Source organism: Macaca thibetana, chromosome 7, assembly GCF_024542745.1.
Source record: "Macaca thibetana thibetana isolate TM-01 chromosome 7, ASM2454274v1, whole genome shotgun sequence".
Lineage (NCBI taxonomy): Eukaryota > Metazoa > Chordata > Mammalia > Primates > Cercopithecidae > Macaca > Macaca thibetana.
In genome coordinates this window covers 129,070,686-129,089,907 of record NC_065584.1, presented here as the reverse complement: position 1 = coordinate 129,089,907, position 19,222 = coordinate 129,070,686, and the positions used below count along the sequence as shown (strand labels likewise).

General features: G+C 49.6%; 1 protein-coding gene across 2 annotated transcripts in view; it reads left to right on the top strand.

The window, feature by feature from the left end:
* Window positions 1-19,222, top strand: part of SPG11 (SPG11 vesicle trafficking associated, spatacsin) — a 106,086-nt gene that overhangs the window by 58,291 nt on the left and 28,573 nt on the right. For both annotated transcript variants that reach the window (XM_050799336.1, XM_050799335.1), the window contains exons 21-27: window positions 5,622-5,787; window positions 7,396-7,601; window positions 7,862-7,970; window positions 9,308-9,467; window positions 9,884-10,156; window positions 10,780-10,980; window positions 14,114-14,221. In XM_050799336.1, coding sequence (XP_050655293.1) covers window positions 5,622-5,787; window positions 7,396-7,601; window positions 7,862-7,970; window positions 9,308-9,467; window positions 9,884-10,156; window positions 10,780-10,980; window positions 14,114-14,221 — 1,223 coding nt within the window. The remainder of the gene's footprint in view (window positions 1-5,621; window positions 5,788-7,395; window positions 7,602-7,861; window positions 7,971-9,307; window positions 9,468-9,883; window positions 10,157-10,779; window positions 10,981-14,113; window positions 14,222-19,222) is intronic.

Sequence of the window (19,222 nt, the reverse complement as noted above, 5' to 3'; positions counted from 1 at the left end):
TCTCAGTGAAGTTACTAGAGAGTAGACAAAATCCCCTCTCCTGTTGTGATGGCTCCAACTCCATCACTTAGGTGACATCTTGACCTGGCATTCTAACTCTTGGAAATTGAGCACTCTACCAGGTAGAGTAGAGGCACAGAGAAGTTGAAAGCATGTTCCCTGCCATTTTTAGAAGTTTAAAACATACTTGAGGAAATCACAAAGTAAATGAAACTGTTATCTTGAAAATATAATACTTTTTTTTTTTTTTTGAGATGGAGTCTCGTTCCACTCAGACTGGAGTGCCATGGCGCAATCTCAGCTCACTGCAAGCTGTGCTTCCCGGGTTCATGCCATTCTCCTGCCTCAGCCTCCTGAATAACTGGGATTACAGGCACCTGCCACCACGCCCAGCTAATTTTTTTGTATTTTTAGTAGAGATGGGGTTTCACCGTGTTAGCCAGGATGGTCTCGATCTGCCGACTTTGTGATCCACCCGCCTCGGCCTCCCAAAGTGCTGGGATTACAGGCGTGAGCCACCGCGCCCAGCCAATACATATTTATAAAATTGGAAAACTGTATTTAATTTGAATGTTTCCTTCTGTTTTCTTATGGTTTTACCACTGAATGTGGATGTAGTAACACTGGGTGGTGACTTGGCTTCTGCACCAGGCCAGAGTAAAATTTCCCTTTAGATTGAATTTTCTCTTATACACAATCTCCATACTAAGCCCCAACCTGCTAAAAAATTATGGTCTTATCTGAATAGAAAACTCAAATGTGCTCATTTCAGTACTGTGTGCCTTACACACACTCAGCAAATATTTAATGAATGGCTTTATATGTAATTACAAGTTGCCAAAGTCGCTCTGTTCTCACAAGAATGCAAATAGGGCATGTGACAGTTTTTTTAATCTCAAAGAGGGAATGTACTTTCAGGTAAGACCTTTGTAAGATGACAGATACCTCGAGGGTCTTCAAGCCTTTTTTTTTTTAGGAATCAGGTCACAATGTGGAAAGTCCTTGGAATTCCATGAGAAAATACAACTTTATTTCAGAAATAAGCTTTGAACTTTGAAAACAAGAGCAGATACACTGTTTTCCAGAACTAGTTTCTGGAACCAGATCACTGTGTTGTCTTTTTTTAAAAATAGGTAGTAAGTGGTTAAGAGACAATTGAATAGTACATGACAGGAGTGATTATTTCTTTCTAACTGGAGTCAGCCCTCCAGATCCTTGGGTTCCATATCCAAGGATTCAGCTAACCTCAGATGGGAAATATTTGAGAGAACAAACAAACAATTAAAAAAAAAAGAACAATAAAAAAACCAATTTAAAAATACAGTATAACAACTATTTACATAGCATTTACATTTATTAGGTATTATAAATGATCTAGAGTAATTTAAAGTGTATGGGGAAATGTGCATAGGCTATATATAAATACTATGCTATTTTACAGGGACTTGAGCATCCTTCTGTGGATTTTGGTATCCAAGAGTTTCAGGAACCAATCCCATGGATACCAAGAGATGACTAGACTCACATCAAAATATCTTCTGACTTCAGATTTATCTAAAAAGAGACATTTTTGTTCTGATATTTTCTTGGGTTTAGAGGAACTTTAATCTGAGCTATTCTGTTGGTCTTATTAATAGAAAGATGGTACCATCTTTCTAAGATATTCATGCTCTATGAATACAACATCAGAAAGTAGGTGATAACAAATGGAGGTTATAGAAGGGTAATTAGTGTCGAGGGAAAAACGTTCTAAAATTACCTGTTGGAGGCCAGGTGTAGCGGCTCATGCCTGTAATCCTAACACTTAGGAAGCTGAGGTGGAAGGATTGCTTGAGGCCAGGAATTCAAGACCAGCTTGGACAATATAGCAAGACACTGTCTCTACAAAAAATTAGCCAGGTATAGAAGATAAGGGTCAAGAAGGTGAAAGAAAAATTTAAAAATTAGCCAGGCATGGTTGTGTGTGCCTACAGTCCTACAGGAGGCTGAGGCAAGAGGATTGCTTGAGTTAAGGAAGTCAAGGCTGCAGTGAATTTTGGTCATGCCACTGCACTCCAGCCTGGGCAACAGAGCAAGACCCTGTGTCCAAAAAAAAAAAAATTACCTGTTGGAGAAAGGTGCAGTGAATTGGCTTTGGTGAACAGAGGACTCATATAAATATGTTAAAAGGGATTTTATTGCATAATGACCTTTGTGAATGAATTTAAAAAGCTCCTTTTGCATATATTTAACAGATTTTATAATGATAGGGTTATTGGCTATTGCCTTTCTGAACTTAAAGGATCATCAAATACAGAATTAAAACCAGGGTGGTTCAACATACACAAATTAATAAATTATACACCACATTAACAGAATGCAAGACAAAAACCAGGCCAAGCACAATGGCTCACGCCTGTAATCCCAACACTTTGGGAGGCCGAGGCGAGTGGATCATGAGGTCAGGAGATCGAGACCATCCCGGCTAAAACGGTGGAAAACCCTGTCTCTACTAAAAAGTACAAAAAATATTAGCTGGGCATGGTGGCGGATGCCTGTAGTCCCAGCTACTTGGGAGGCTGAGGCAGGAGAATGGCGTGAACCTGGGAGGCGGAACTTGCAGTGAGCCAAGATCATGCCACTGCACTCCAGCCGTGAGTGGCGACAGAGCGAGACTCCATCTCAAAAAAAAAAAAAAAAAAAAAAAAGACAAAAACCATATGATCATATCAATAGATACAGAAAAGGCATTTTGCAAAATTCAACATCCTTTCATAATAAAAACTCTCAACAAATTAGGCATAGAAGGAATGCATCTCAACATTATAAAGGCCACATATGACAGGCTCACAGCTATTATCATACTCAGCAGTGAAAAGTTGAAAGCTTTTCCTCTAAGATCAGAAACAAGACAGGGATGCCCACCCTTGCCACTTCTGTTTAACATAGTACTTGAAGTCCTAACCAGAGCATTTAAGCAAAAAAAAAAATGAAAGGCATCCAAATCAGAAAGGAAGAAGTGAAGTTTTCATTGTTTGCAGATGGCATGATTTTGCATATAGAAAATCCTAAAGACTCTACCAGTAAAACTGTTAGAACTAATAAACAAATTCAGGAAAGTTGTAGGATATTAAATCAACATACAAAAATCAGTAGTGTTCTATATATCAATAGCAAACTATCTGAAAAAGATAATGAACAAAACTATCCCATTTCTGTTTTTTAATAGAACACAAAATACTTAGGAATAAATTTAATCAAAGAGGTCAAAGATCTGTACATGTTAAACCATCAAACATTGGTGAAAGAGGCTAGGTGGGCTGGGTACGGTGGCTGGCCGGACATGGTGGCTCACGCTTATGCCTGTAATCCCAGCACTTTGGGAGACCGAGGTGGGCAGATCACCTGAGGTCAGGAGTTCGAGACCAGTCTGGCCAATATGGCGAAACCCCGTCTCTACTATAAGTACAAAAATTAGGTGTGGTGGCACATGCCTGTAAGTCCCAGCTACTCAGGACGCTAAGGCAGGAGAATCGCTTGAACCCAGGAGGCGGAGGTTGCAGTGAGCCAAGATTGTGCCATGGCAGTCCAGCCTGGATAGCAGAGCAAGACTCTATCTTAAAAAAAAAAAAGAAAAGAAGAGGCTGGGTGCACACATGTAATCCCAGCACTCTGGGAGGCCAAGGCAGGCAGATTGCTTGAGCTCAGGATTTTGAGACCTCATCTCTACCAAAAATACTAAAGAAAGCCGGGTGTGGTGGAGTGCACCTGTGGTCCCAGCTACTTGGGAGGCTGAAGTGGGAGGATCACCTGAGCCCGGGAGGATCACCTGAGCCCAGGATGCAGAGGTTGCAGTGAGCCAAGATTGTGCCACTGCACTCCAGTCTAGGCGACAGAGCCAGACCCTGTCCCAAAAAAAAGACCCAAAAAAAACCATTTATGTTGTATACTTTAAATATATACAATTCTTAAAAGTTAAATAAGTTGCTCAAGGTCACGCAACTAGTGGTATCAAAACCAGGAATCACACACTTTTTTTTTTTTTTTGGAGACGGAGTTTTACTCTTGTTGCCCAGGCTGGAGTGCAATGGCGCGATCTTGGCTGACTGCAACCTCCACCTCCCAGATTCAAGTGCTTCTCCTGCCTCAGTCTCCTGAGTAGCTGGGACTACAGGCATGCACCACCATGTCTGGCTAATTTTGTATTTTTAGTAGTGATGGGGTTTCTCCACGTTGGTCAGGCTGATATCGAACTCCCGACCTCAGTTGATCCACCCATCTCAGCCTCCCAAAGTGCTGGGATTACAGGAGTGAGCCACCACGCTCGGCCTCAAACACATTTATGACTCTAAAGCCCTATTACCTCTGAGATACTAGACCTGCCAGACTAGAGCTTCCTTCCACCCCTGTAAACAATATCCTTAAATGAAATCAGTTGGGACAGCTTCTAAAGTTATTTTTTTATATCAGTTTTACACATTCAACCAGAATGGCTTTAGCTCTCTGACAGTTGTCCCAAAATGAGCATGCACATTGCCCTCTAAGGAGTCACTTCTGGGTCTGCTTTCTTATGTCCCCAGCACGTGTTCCTCCATTGGTTTAGGGATGTGTTACAGATACTGGGATATAGATATAGGGATGTTATAGATACTGGGAATTCCCCCCGCAGTTATATATTAGTATCTATAATAACAGATGTAATGAGCTGTGGCCAGGAAGACCCAAACGGAGAGAAGACATCCCTCTCCACCCCCAAGTAGTCACTGAGCCTTGCTCCACTGGCAGCCAGACCCTCCCAGGTCTCTGCCAAAGCTGTAGTTCAATGACCGCAGCCCTCACAGGAGGAAGATTCCATTAACAAAATGTCATGGAGCATTCCCGCTGGCACAGCCTTCCAAGATCATCTAGCCCAATTTGCTTATTTTACTTAGGAGATCATAAAAGCCCAGAGAAGAGAGAAGATTTCAAAGTACTCAGGCGTTTAGAGACAATCAGCTCTAGAGTGCTGATTGTAGATCCTAAAAGTCTCTCAACAGAAAAAAAAGCAACTAAAATTACAAGTAAGTTTAATGGGATGGTAGGAGGGAGCATCTTTTTTTTTTTTTTTTTTTGGAGGCAGAGTTTCGCTCTTGCCCAGGCTGGAGTGCAAAGGCACAATCTCAGCTCACCACAACTTCTGCCTCCCAGATTCAAGCTATTCTCCTGCCTCAGCCTCTCAAGTAGCTGGGATTACAGGCATGCGCCACCACACCTGGCTAATTTTGTATTTTTAGTAGAGATGGAGTTTCTCCATGTTGGTCAGGCTGGTCTCGAACTCTTGACCTCAGGTCATCCTCCTGCCTTGGCCTCCCAAAGTGCTGGGATTACAGGCGTGAGCCACCGCACTCAGCCAGAGCATCATTTCTTACTATGGTTTTTATGCAACTTCTCAGATACACATCTTTGTATAAAATGAAGGCTATCTCTATATGTTGAAGTAAAATAAAACAGGTTTTGGTAAGTTCAAAGTGATACATAGTGATGCAAAATGATTACAGCAACCAGTTTTCTTTTATCATTAGAGAGTTAAGTTTTCCATGTGCAAATCTGAAATTAATTATGGTGATGTACAGATAATTGATATTGTTTCACTTTCCTCCCAGATGCATGGAGTCATCTCCCACATTTCTCTAGCCCTGACCTGGTTAATAAATACGCTGTAGTGGAACGTCTGAATTTTGCTTATTATTTACATCATGGACGGCCATCATTTGCATTTGGTACTTTTCTGGTCCAGGAATTAATCAAAAGCAAGACTCCCAAGCAACTGTGAGTATTTAAAATATAATTTTGGCTGGGTACAGTGGTTCACCCCTGTAATCCCAGCTCTTTGGGAAGCAGGAGTATCACCTGAGCCCAGGAGTTCAAGTAGGCAGTGAGCTATGGTCACACCACTGCACTTTAGCCTGGGTAACAGTGAGACTCTGCCACTGAAAAAAAAAGTAAAATAAATTATAATTTGTATTCTAAAAAAGGGCATATCTGTAACATTTTACACATACATTGAAAAACATACTGGAAACATACCACATTTAACAGTGAATACATTTGGATGGTGATTATTGTTTTCATTTGTGCTTCCCTGTGTGTCCCAAGTTTCTGGCATTCAGTGTGTGTGATTTTTGTTAACTGGAAAAAAGATAAATATATTTTGAAAAATAATCAGATTTAAAATCATATAGGAGCTTGTCAGGTATTAGTGGTTAGAGAGGGAATTCTAAGGGAGGGAGAGCATTAGGACAAATACCTAATGCATGCGGGGATTAAAACCTAGATGACGGGTTGATAGGTGCAGCAAACTGCCATGGCACATGTATACTATGTAACCTGCATGTTCTGTACATGTACCCCAGAACTTAAGGAATTATATGATGAGATGTGAATTCTATATTTAATGTCTTTAATAATTCATTTAATTCATTTTTGTAAAGCACAGAATTGAGAGGAGCATTTGCTATAATGAACAGCTAAATATAGATTTACTTTATTGGTTTGTTTTATAATTAACAAAGTAATACCTTTTTTATGGTAAAGTATTCAAGTAGTTTAGAAAGGTGAAAATAAAACATCCCTCAGCCTCCCATTCCACATGTTAATAACATGGTTAATAATGTCTTGTGTGGGCTGAGCATGGTGGCTTACACCTGTAATCCCAGCACTTTGGGAGGCTGAGGTGGACAGATCACAAGGTCAGGAATTTGAGACCAGCCTGGCCAATATGGTGAAACCCCATCTCTACTAAAAATACAAAACTTAGCCAGGCATGGTGGTGGGCACCTGTAGTCCCAGCTACTCGGGAGACTGAGGCAGGAGAATCGCTTGAACCTGGGAGGCGGAGGTTGAAGTGAGCCGAGAGCACGCCACTGCACTCCAGTCTGGGCAACAGAACAAGACTCCATGTCAAAAATAATAATAATAAAAATAAATAGTAATTTATTATGTCTTTCTCAAATTTTCTATTCCTATAAAAGGCCTATCTGAGTTTTTTTAAATGTGCTTTATGATGTCAAACTTTAAGTGGCATTGATATTCTTCGTAGTTCGTATACATACTCATAATTGATAAAATCACAAGTTGGCAGTCTTTCAGAAGTTGTACTTCATGTCTTCTGGATGAAGTTGGAAGCAAGAATAATTTAGACTATGAGTAAGTGTTTTAGAAAGTCAACTTAAGGGAATGGGGGGCTCTTGTGCCAAAAGACAACTGAAAAGCTACCAGGAACCTAAACGGGTACGTGCAAGGGGCAAAAGGGAAGGGAGAGGAGGCCAGAAATCACATGGCTGGCACTCCATGTGTCACTGATTTAATTCCATTTGCTTTTCCTGGTGAGAAATAATTTTCATGTGCTGATGTGATTTTGATTCCTTTCTTTTTCAGGATGCAGCAAGTAGGCAATGAAGCCTATGTTATAGGGCTCTCCTCCTTCCACATACCTTCAGTAGGAGCTGCATGTGTTTGTTTCTTAGAATTGCTTGGCCTTGACAGCCTCAAACTCAGAGTTGATATGAAAGTGGCCAATATAATTTTGAGATACAAGTGCAGAAATGAAGATGCTCAGTACAGCTTTATCAGAGAGTCTGTAGGTACAGCACCTTTTTTTATTTGGCCTGCTTTGTTTAGAGAAGGTGTGACTAGGTCTAAGGCATTGATTTTTGAGTGCTTGGGGAGAAAATGGCTATCTTCTTGATTTTATCCTTTTCCTGCAGAGTGTGTGTTCTTTATCTCACTTTCTTGGGCACTTTAATTGGGTTCTGAAATGGCCCTGAGCCACACTATTCAAACAGAATTGCTCAGGTTTTGACTTTTTCTCTTGACTGTATTTTGTTGTTTATATTTCTTACAGCGGAAAAACTATCTAAACTAGCTGATGGTGAAAAGGCAACCACAGAAGAATTGCTTGTTCTCTTAGAAGAAGGCACATGGAACAGCATTCAGCAACAGGAAATAAAGAGGTTTGTGAGTTGCAGTCTCAGCCTCTTTTCTAACAGGCTTATTATGCCAACCTGTATTTGCCTAGTTTTTCTTTGAACAACTCTGGTGTTTCCACTAAATCCCACTAGACCTTATCTTCTTCTTTATCTAGCATATAGCAGATGCTCAGTAAATGAATAATGATTTTAATTGCATCTTGCCATCAGTGAAAAGAAGGTGAAGACAGCAGTTCTCTCTTTAGAGATGGACTTACCAAGAGAAGGAGAGCAGCTTTGTCTCTTCCACTGCCCTGCTAGTCAGAGAAGTCTTTTAAGTGGTACATGTTGAAATGCCAGAAGATGTGGGTTCAGATGTCTTGGAGGATTGGAAAAAAATGAAGGAGAAGAAGAGGATGATGTGGGATGGGTCTTCTAAAATTTGACTTTAAGTAATGTCCTTAATTTTTTCTTTGTATTATGTCAATTGATAATGGAAGCTGAAGTGACTGTACGTAAAAGCATGTCCTTACACTTCATGCCTGTTTTTCTCTATGCTGCCCCGCTGAGGCTGACCTAACCACTCCAGACCCTGAGAAGGCACCCTTTTTCTGTATATCCTATCACTGATTCTGTTCTTGGCAGAATCCTGCTTGCAGCAGAAATGTGTACCCTCCCTCTGGTGAGGAGGCCCAGGTACCCACCAGGCCTCTGAGTACTCTAAAGTGAATAGAGCAAGAGAATTAAGTGCTCAGAAAGTTTCTTGACTGACAACTTCCTCAGTTCTCCTAAGGATGCTACACAGCCAGTATAAATAGGTATTTGATTGATGCCTTGGGGAAGGAATGAATTGTGCCAGTATGATAAGCTAGCTATTCTGCCTTATGGGTGAAAGCATCTACTTTTTTCGGTCAGGCACAGTGGTTCACACCTGTAATCCCAGCACTTTAGGAATCCGAGGCAGGCGGATCACCTGAGGTTGGGAGTTCAAGACCAGCCTGACCAACATGGAGAAACCCCATCTCTACTAAAAATACAAAATTAGCTGGGCGTGGTGGTGCCTGCCTGTAATCCCAGCTACTCAGGAGGCTGAGACAGGAGAACTGCTTGAACCCAGCAGGCAGAGGTTGCAGTGAGCTAAGATTGCACCATTGCACTCCAGCCTAGGCAACAAGAGCGAAACTCTGTCTCAAAAAAAAAAAAAAAGAATGAAAAAAGAATCTACTTTTCAAAGTAGCCTAATAAATATTTAGTATTTATTGGAGAATATACTGTGCTTTAATTTATATCATTTTTACTCATTTTCCAGTTCAAACTAAAGCTATATTTTAATGAATTTTTTGTTTTTTCTTGACCACCCCCACCTCTAATTCTAATTATAGGTTATCCAGTGAATCTAGCAGCCAGTGGGCATTAGTGGTACAGTTCTGCAGGCTACACGATATGAAACTAAGCATATCTTACCTTAGAGAATGTGCCAAAGCAAATGATTGGCTGCAGTTCATTATTCACAGCCAACTCCACAACTACCACCCAGCAGAGGTAAGCCACTAATTGTTAGCAGTCACTCAAAAGGAAATAGGAACACTTCTCAGAAGATAGCATTCTTTCTATTGTGTAGACATAGGCCTTTTTTTTTTCTTGACATCCAGGATATGTACTGGATCCATGGGCTTTTGTTTCATGTTATACTATTATTTTTCCTAAGATTTCAGTGGGTTGGCATCAGACAAGGCACTAGTCATTAGTACTGAAGAGCTGAAAAGCTTTTGTGACTTCAGATTGAATATGGAAATTCACTCAAAAGCACCATACAACTTTGTAAAATTATATAGTAGTCACTCTGACTTAGTTCAGGGTGAGAAAGCATAATTTTGTCTATACTTTTCTGTAACATTTTCAGCTCCAGTTGAAACTGAAAGTTGGGTTTCTGTTTAATCATCTGATATGCCTTCTAGGTGAAATCCCTTATCCAGTACTTCAGCCCAGTCATTCAGGACCACTTAAGGCTGGCTTTTGAGAACTTGCCCTTAGTGCCCACCTCGAAAATGGACATCAATCAAGTCTGCAATAAGTCCTCCCAGGAACTTCAGGGAAGCAAAGAAGTGATGACCGATTTATTTGAAATTCTGCTCCAATGCTCAGAGGAGCCAGACTCCTGGCACTGGCTTCTGGTTGAAGCAGTGAAACAACAGGCCCCTATCCTCAGTGTTCTGGCCTCATGTCTCCAGGTGAGGATCATGAGAAGCCTAAATTAAGTACCCAGAGAACAATAGAATAAGTGATGAGGGACAGGAAAGGCTGATAATCAGAAGTGGGATGATGATGACAGTGAGGTTCCAGCATGTGTTTCCAAGTTCACTGCAACTTTTTGTGCTTCTCTAGCTTAGGCTCTGGGCCATTTAGTGTACTTGCTTGTGCCTTAACATTCAGTGAACTCAAGTGGTCAGAGCCTTGGCTCCTGGTTGGCAGTCACAGAGAAAGATGCTTTGGTGGACTGACCACCAGTGTTTCTTTGGTGCCTTCTTTAGCAGGGAAAAGGGACATTCCAGACAGTCCTTTAATCAGCAGATCAGTGGAGGGCAATCCTACTCTCTTACGATTCGTACTTCCCTGACTTTCATATATTCCCCCTTCTGTCTGCTTCTTGGTCTTTTGACCTGCAACACTCTGCAGGACAGTTTAGAATGGTCCCTTGGTTGCTCATTAGTTTGTTTCATGTTTGAAGGCTTTTCAAGCCATTTTAACTAATTAAGTTGGGTGACTTATTCTAAACAGGAAATACCCATCTGTAGCATTTGAACATTTGCCAGGTAATCCAGGCCTAGTTGTTATTTTATTTATCCCATGGCAGGGTGCCAGTGCCATTTCTTGTCTCTGTGTTTGGATCATCACTTCTGTGGAGGACAGTGTTGCAACTGAAGCCATGGGACACATTCAGGACTCAATAGAGGACCATACCTGGAACCTTGAGGATCTTTCAGTCATCTGGAGAGCATTATTAACAAGACAGAAGAGCAAAACTCTCATCAGAGGTTTCCAGCTTTTCTTTAAGGTAGTGATCGTTGCTTCACTTCTTTCCAGAGCTTACGGGGTTACTTCAGCATATCCCCTCTTGGCTTTTTCTTATTTCCATCCTTGCATTTTTTTTAGCCAACAGCAGATGATGATGATGGTATTAGAAGTACCATTTACTGGCAGGGCACGGTGGCTCATGCCTGTAATCTCAGCACTTTGGGAGGCTGAGGCGGGCGGATCACTTGAGGTCAGGAGTTTGAGACCAGCCTGTCCAACATGGTGAAACCCTGTCTCTACTAAAAATACAAAACTTAGCCGGGCATGGTGGCATGGGCCTGTAATCCCAACTACTCGGAAGGCTGAGGGAGGATAATTGCTTAACCTGGGAGGTAGAGGTTGCAGTGAGCTGAGATCGTGCCACTGCACTCCAATCTAGGTGACAGAGCAAGACTCCATCTCAAAAAAAAAAAAAAAAAAAAAAAAAATTACCTTAGCAAAGTGGTATTTTTTTATTTTATTTTACTTTATTTTACTTTTTGAGACAGGGTCCTACTCTGTCACCCAGGTTATAGTTCATTGTCATGATAAGGCTCACTCCAGCCTCAACCTCCAAGGCTTAGTCGATCTTCCCAACTCAGCCTCCCAGGTGGGTAGGACCACAGGCACACGCCACCATGCCCGGGTTTTTTGTTTGTTTGTTTGTTTTTGTTTTTTTCTTTTGTATTTTTAGTAGAGATGGAGTTTCACCATGTTGACCAGGCTGGTCTCGAACTCCTGGACTCAAGCGATCCTCCTACCTCATCTTCCCAAAGCACTGGGATTACAAGCATCAGTCACCACACCTGACCCAGGGTGTGGTGTTTTTTTTGTTTTTTGTTTTTTGTTTTTTGTTTTTTTTTTTTGAGACAGAGTCTCACTCTGTCGCCCAGGCTAGAGTGCAGTGGCATGATCTCGGCTCACTGCAACCTCTGCCTCCCGGGTTCAAGCAGTTCTCCTGCCTCAGCCTCCCAAGTAGCTGGGACTACAGGCACGTGCCACCATGCCCGGCTAATTTTTTGTATTTTTAGTAGAGATGGGGTTTCACCATGTTGGCCAGGCTGTTCTCAATCTCCTGACCTTGTGATCCACCCACCTCAGCCTCCCACAGTGCTGAGATTACAGGTGTGAACCACTGTGCCCAGCCTCAGGATGCTTTTAATACATTATTTTAGTGAGTTTTCACAATAATCCTATGTGAAAATAATATTAGATATTATGGACCGGACATGGTGGCTCACATCTGTAATCCCAGCACTTTGGGAGGCCAAGGCAGGCAGATCATTTGAGGCCAGAAATTTGAGACCAGCCTGGCCAACATGGCAAAACCCCGCCTCTACTAAAAATACCAAAAAAAAAAAAAAAAAAAATCCGGGCGTGGTGGGATGCACCTGTAAACCCAGCTACTTGGGAGGTCGAGGCACGAGAATCACTTGAACCCGTGAGGTGGAAGTTGCAGTGAGCCAAGATCGCGCCACTGCACTCCAGCCTGGGTGACAGAGCAAGACCGTGTCTCAAAAAAAAAAAAGATATTATGAAGTGATGTTGCCCTCATTTTACACACTAATAAATCAAGGCTCACAAAACTTAAGTAACCTACCCAAGGTCTCAAAATACTTTAGTAAGTGGTGTATTTACAGTTCAGAGCCATACTTTCTAATTCAGAACTCCTATTATCTGACTGAGCGACTCCCACTGACAACAATAAAATGTATGAATCAGTGCCACAGGCAACAATAGGTAAGGTGGGTCAGTAGAGCTGATTATCCAGGTATGTGTGTTTAAAATGTTATGCCTGGGTATGCTGGCGCACACCTGTAATGTCAGCACTTTGGGAGGCCTAGGTGGATGGATCAGTTGAGTCCAAGAGTTCAAGATCAGCCTGGGCAACACGGCAAACCCCATCTCTACAAAAAATACAAAAATTAGCCTGGCATGGTGGCACATACCTCTAGTCCCACCTACTCTAGAAGCTGAGGTGGGAGGATCACCTGAGGTCAAGGCTGTAGTGAGTGAGCTGTGATCATGCCACTGCACTCTAGCCTGGGTGACAGAATGAGGCTGTGTCTCAAAAAAATAATAAATTAAAAAAAAATAAAGGTGTCATAGCACCATCTGGTGGAATGCTTCCTGCCCGTGTGCAGTGGGCCAAGTATAGAATAGACAGAGAATGCCAGGCGCAGTGGCTCACGCCTGTAATCCCAGCATTTTGGGAGGCAGAGGCGGGTGGATCACCTGAGGTCCAGAGTTTGAGACCAGCCTGACCAACATGGAGAAACCCCGTCTCTACTAAAAATACAAAATTAGCTGGGCGTGGCGGCACATGCCTGTAATCCCAGCTACTCCGGAGGCTGAGGCATGGCTTGAACCTGGGAGGTGGAGGTTGCAGTGAGCTGAGATCGCGCTATTGCACTCCAGCCTGGGTAACAAGAACGAAACTCCGTCTCAAAAAGAATAGACAGAATGGATTGTTGAGTAGGTGTAACTGGCCTGAGTATCATTTTTCCAAAAGGAAAATATATTTAACTTTCTTTTTAACGTACGTGATTTAATCTGTGAAGCTATTGCTAATAGCCTTTTTTTTTTTTTGAGGCAGAGTCTTGCTCTGTTGCCCAGGCTGGAGTGCGGTGATGTGATCATAGCTACAGCTTCGACCTCCAGGTCTCAAGTGATCCTCCCTCACTTGTAGCTGGGACTATAGGCACATGCCACCACACTTGGCTAATTTTAATTAATTAATTTATTTATTTATTGAGACAGAGTCTCACTCTGTCGCCCAGGATGGAATGCAGGGGCACAGTCTTGGCTCATTGCAACCTCCACCTCCCAGGTTCAAGTGATTCTCATGCCTCAGCCTCTGGAGTAGCTGGGATTGCAGGCATGCATCACCATGCCTGGCTGCTTTTTTATATTTTAAGTAGAGATGGGGTTTCATCATGTTGGCCAAAGTGGTCTCGAACTCCTGGCCTCAGGCAATCCCACTGCCTCAGCCTCCCAAAGTGCTGGCATTACAGGCATGAGCCACCATGCCCTGCCTTATTAATAGCATATTTAACATTCTCTTATTTGGCATTATTCATTGAAAAAATATTGAGTTCAAAATTTTGTAATTTTTTTCGAACTCTTTGTCAAAGGATTCCCCATTACTATTGGTGATGGAGATGTATGAACTGTGTATGTTCTTCAAGAATTATAAAGAAGCTGAAGCTAAACTTCTGGAGTTTCAGGAGAGCCTTGAAATAGTAAGTTGGAATTATGGTGCTCTTTCTTACTGATCTGAACTTGGTTGGCATGCATGGCCTTTTTTTGTTTTTATTTAAAGACTTGGTCTCACTCAGTTACTCAGGCACACCGCTATGATCACAGCTCACTGCAGCCTCGAACTCCTAGGCTCAAGGGATCCTCCTACCTCAGCCTCCCAAGTAGCATGGCTAATTTTTAATCTTTTTTTTTTTTTTCTTTTTTGAGACACTGTCTGGCTCTGTCACCCAGGCTGGAGTACGGTGGCATGATCTCGGCTCACTATAACTTCCGCCTGCCAGGTTCAAGCGATTCTCCTGCCTCAGCCTCCCGAGTAGCTAGGATTACAGGTGTCCACCACCACACCCAGCTAATATTTTTTGTTTTTAGTAGAGATGGGGTTTCACCATGTTGGTGAGGCTGGTCTCGAACTCCTGACCTCAAGTAATCCACCTACCTCAGCCTCCTGAAGTGCTGGGATTACAGGCGTGAGCCACTGCACCCAATCATTTTTAATATTGTTTTTATAGGGAGGAAGTCTTGCTTTGTTGCCCAGGTTGGTTTGGAACTCCTTGCCTCAAGCAGTCCTCCCGCCTTGGCCTCTCAAAGTGTTGGGATTACAGACATGAACCACCATGTCCGGCCACATTGGTCTTCACTGTAATAAAGATTTGAAAGTTACATATTTGAAAATACCAAATCAGTTATTTGAATATGCCTAGGATTCTGAAACCACAGAAAATAGGTACATTAATTTCCTTAGTCTGTTTCTTCCTATGGCTCGTTGGATACCTCCCAGGTATCTTCTTATTCTTGCCTGACCAGCTTAACTAGTTCCATCATCTGCTGACATTAGTTCCTTTTCTTAGAACCACAGAGTTAAGTATACAAGTAATTAAAGACTAAGGACTAATGCCCTAATCCCAGCTAATTTTAACAAGGACGCTCAGGAGGATAAAGAATCAAGAAGAGAAATATTTTTTAAAAAAGAATAGAACTTTTGTTCTTCTAAACATCAAAATCCAGTCAGAATGGTTATAGAAAACATTCAGGAACAGTGTCTAAGCAGGAATAGTAGCAATTTAGTGAGCTAACTACCAGTGTTCTTTCTCATAATAATTCCCTTAAACACTTTGCATTAAGGGAGATGCTGCAAAAGCAAAATGATCTTTGTACTTACCAGTAGGTAAGTCCTATTGGAATTTAAGAGAGGAGGATGAGAAATGTACAGGGAGGACCACATAGGGCATAGGAGAGAGAGTAGAGAAGGAAATTCATTCCAGGTAGGGGTAAGAAGATAGCAGTATTGTGACATATGATTTTATAAACCATTCCTTAATTTAAGATCTTGGCAGTCTTGAGAATTCCATTGAAGGGAATATTGTCTTCTAAAACTTACATCACAGCCAAAAAGCCCTGCATATTAAACTTACCTTCAGAGTGACTTTTATAGTATGTTCAGAAGTATACAGGAAGTATTCACCCCCCCCCCCCCCCCCCCCCCCCCCCCCCCCCCCCCCCCCCCCCCCCCCCCCCCCCCCCCCCCCCCCCCCCCCCCCCCCCCCCCCCCCCCCCCCCCCCCCCCCCCCCCCCCCCCCCCCCCCCCCCCCCCCCCCCCCCCCCCCCCCCCCCCCCCCCCCCCCCCCCCCCCCCCCCCCCCCCCCCCCCCCCCCCCCCCCCCCCCCCCCCCCCCCCCCCCCCCCCCCCCCCCCCCCCCCCCCCCCCCCCCCCCCCCCCCCCCCCCCCCCCCCCCCCCCCCCCCCCCCCCCCCCCCCCCCCCCCCCCCCCCCCCCCCCCCCCCCCCCCCCCCCCCCCCCCCCCCCCCCCCCCCCCCCCCCCCCCCCCCCCCCCCCCCCCCCCCCCCCCCCCCCCCCCCCCCCCCCCCCCCCCCCCCCCCCCCCCCCCCCCCCCCCCCCCCCCCCCCCCCCCCCCCCCCCCCCCCCCCCCCCCCCCCCCCCCCCCCCCCCCCCCCCCCCCCCCCCCCCCCCCCCCCCCCCCCCCCCCCCCCCCCCCCCCCCCCCCCCCCCCCCCCCCCCCCCCCCCCCCCCCCCCCCCCCCCCCCCCCCCCCCCCCCCCCCCCCCCCCCCCCCCCCCCCCCCCCCCCCCCCCCCCCCCCCCCCCCCCCCCCCCCCCCCCCCCCCCCCCCCCCCCCCCCCCCCCCCCCCCCCCCCCCCCCCCCCCCCCCCCCCCCCCCCCCCCCCCCCCCCCCCCCCCCCCCCCCCCCCCCCCCCCCCCCCCCCCCCCCCCCCCCCCCCCCCCCCCCCCCCCCCCCCCCCCCCCCCCCCCCCCCCCCCCCCCCCCCCCCCCCCCCCCCCCCCCCCCCCCCCCCCCCCCCCCCCCCCCCCCCCCCCCCCCCCCCCCCCCCCCCCCCCCCCCCCCCCCCCCCCCCCCCCCCCCCCCCCCCCCCCCCCCCCCCCCCCCCCCCCCCCCCCCCCCCCCCCCCCCCCCCCCCCCCCCCCCCCCCCCCCCCCCCCCCCCCCCCCCCCCCCCCCCCCCCCCCCCCCCCCCCCCCCCCCCCCCCCCCCCCCCCCCCCCCCCCCCCCCCCCCCCCCCCCCCCCCCCCCCCCCCCCCCCCCCCCCCCCCCCCCCCCCCCCCCCCCCCCCCCCCCCCCCCCCCCCCCCCCCCCCCCCCCCCCCCCCCCCCCCCCCCCCCCCCCCCCCCCCCCCCCCCCCCCCCCCCCCCCCCCCCCCCCCCCCCCCCCCCCCCCCCCCCCCCCCCCCCCCCCCCCCCCCCCCCCCCCCCCCCCCCCCCCCCCCCCCCCCCCCCCCCCCCCCCCCCCCCCCCCCCCCCCCCCCCCCCCCCCCCCCCCCCCCCCCCCCCCCCCCCCCCCCCCCCCCCCCCCCCCCCCCCCCCCCCCCCCCCCCCCCCCCCCCCCCCCCCCCCCCCCCCCCCCCCCCCCCCCCCCCCCCCCCCCCCCCCCCCCCCCCCCCCCCCCCCCCCCCCCCCCCCCCCCCCCCCCCCCCCCCCCCCCCCCCCCCCCCCCCCCCCCCCCCCCCCCCCCCCCCCCCCCCCCCCCCCCCCCCCCCCCCCCCCCCCCCCCCCCCCCCCCCCCCCCCCCCCCCCCCCCCCCCCCCCCCCCCCCCCCCCCCCCCCCCCCCCCCCCCCCCCCCCCCCCCCCCCCCCCCCCCCCCCCCCCCCCCCCCCCCCCCCCCCCCCCCCCCCCCCCCCCCCCCCCCCCCCCCCCCCCCCCCCCCCCCCCCCCCCCCCCCCCCCCCCCCCCCCCCCCCCCCCCCCCCCCCCCCCCCCCCCCCCCCCCCCCCCCCCCCCCCCCCCCCCCCCCCCCCCCCCCCCCCCCCCCCCCCCCCCCCCCCCCCCCCCCCCCCCCCCCCCCCCCCCCCCCCCCCCCCCCCCCCCCCCCCCCCCCCCCCCCCCCCCCCCCCCCCCCCCCCCCCCCCCCCCCCCCCCCCCCCCCCCCCCCCCCCCCCCCCCCCCCCCCCCCCCCCCCCCCCCCCCCCCCCCCCCCCCCCCCCCCCCCCCCCCCCCCCCCCCCCCCCCCCCCCCCCCCCCCCCCCCCCCCCCCCCCCCCCCCCCCCCCCCCCCCCCCCCCCCCCCCCCCCCCCCCCCCCCCCCCCCCCCCCCCCCCCCCCCCCCCCCCCCCCCCCCCCCCCCCCCCCCCCCCCCCCCCCCCCCCCCCCCCCCCCCCCCCCCCCCCCCCCCCCCCCCCCCCCCCCCCCCCCCCCCCCCCCCCCCCCCCCCCCCCCCCCCCCCCCCCCCCCCCCCCCCCCCCCCCCCCCCCCCCCCCCCCCCCCCCCCCCCCCCCCCCCCCCCCCCCCCCCCCCCCCCCCCCCCCCCCCCCCCCCCCCCCCCCCCCCCCCCCCCCCCCCCCCCCCCCCCCCCCCCCCCCCCCCCCCCCCCCCCCCCCCCCCCCCCCCCCCCCCCCCCCCCCCCCCCCCCCCCCCCCCCCCCCCCCCCCCCCCCCCCCCCCCCCCCCCCCCCCCCCCCCCCCCCCCCCCCCCCCCCCCCCCCCCCCCCCCCCCCCCCCCCCCCCCCCAAGACTAGAGCCTAACTCAGCACTAGGCACAGAGGTACTGAATTATAAGCTTTTGGTGCCTATTAATATATACATTTTTTGAAACCCAGCAGTTAAGTTTCTATTCCACCAAAATGCCCAGTATTTTTGGGGGTTATGTTGTATGAAGTCTAGAGTGAACTACAAAACTGTAGTGACTGAGAACTAAATATTAGTCTTCCAAAAATAATACGAAGCAAGAGCCAAAGTAAAAATCAGGAATGAAGTCACAAAAGAAGCATCTGTCAAGCACAGTCATCATACCTGTAATCCCAGCACTTAGGGAGGCAGAGGCGGGAGAATGGCTTGAGGCCAGGAGTTTGACCAGCCTGGGCAACATAGTGAGACCCTGTTCTTCACCAACACAAAGGAAAGAAAAACAACAGCAGCAGCCGCAGCAGGTAAGAAAGCACCACTCCTCTGAAATCAGCCTTTTCCTGCAGCATCCTAGAAGATATTTTTTGCCACACCTACTTGTAGAAATGCAGCCTGCCACTTGAATTCATCTTCCTATTAATATTTTTAGCATTCAGTTGAAATGATGTAAATCCAAGCTTCTTAACTGAGACCATTCTCCAACAAGAATAAACTATAAGCAAAATGGTAGAACTAGCGAAGTAATGTTAGGCAAGTCTTTCTGAGCGGTTTTTATAATGTGAATTTAAAATCCTCTGGATTCAAGGGCAGGCCTACATCCCTCTTTAAAGAAGCTGCTAGGCCAGGCATGGTGGCTCATGCCTGTAATCCCAGCACTTTGGGAGGCCAAGGCAGGCGGATCATCAGGTCAGGAGTTCGAGACCAGCCTGACCAACATGGTGAAACCCTGTCTCTATTAAAAATACAAAAAAATCAGCCGGGTGTGGTGGTGTGCACCTGTAATCCCAGCGACTCAGGAGGCTGAGGCAGGAGAATCACTTGAACCCAGGAGGCAGAGGTTACAGTGAGCCAAGATTGCACCAGTATACTCCAGCCTGGGCAACAGAGCAAGACTCT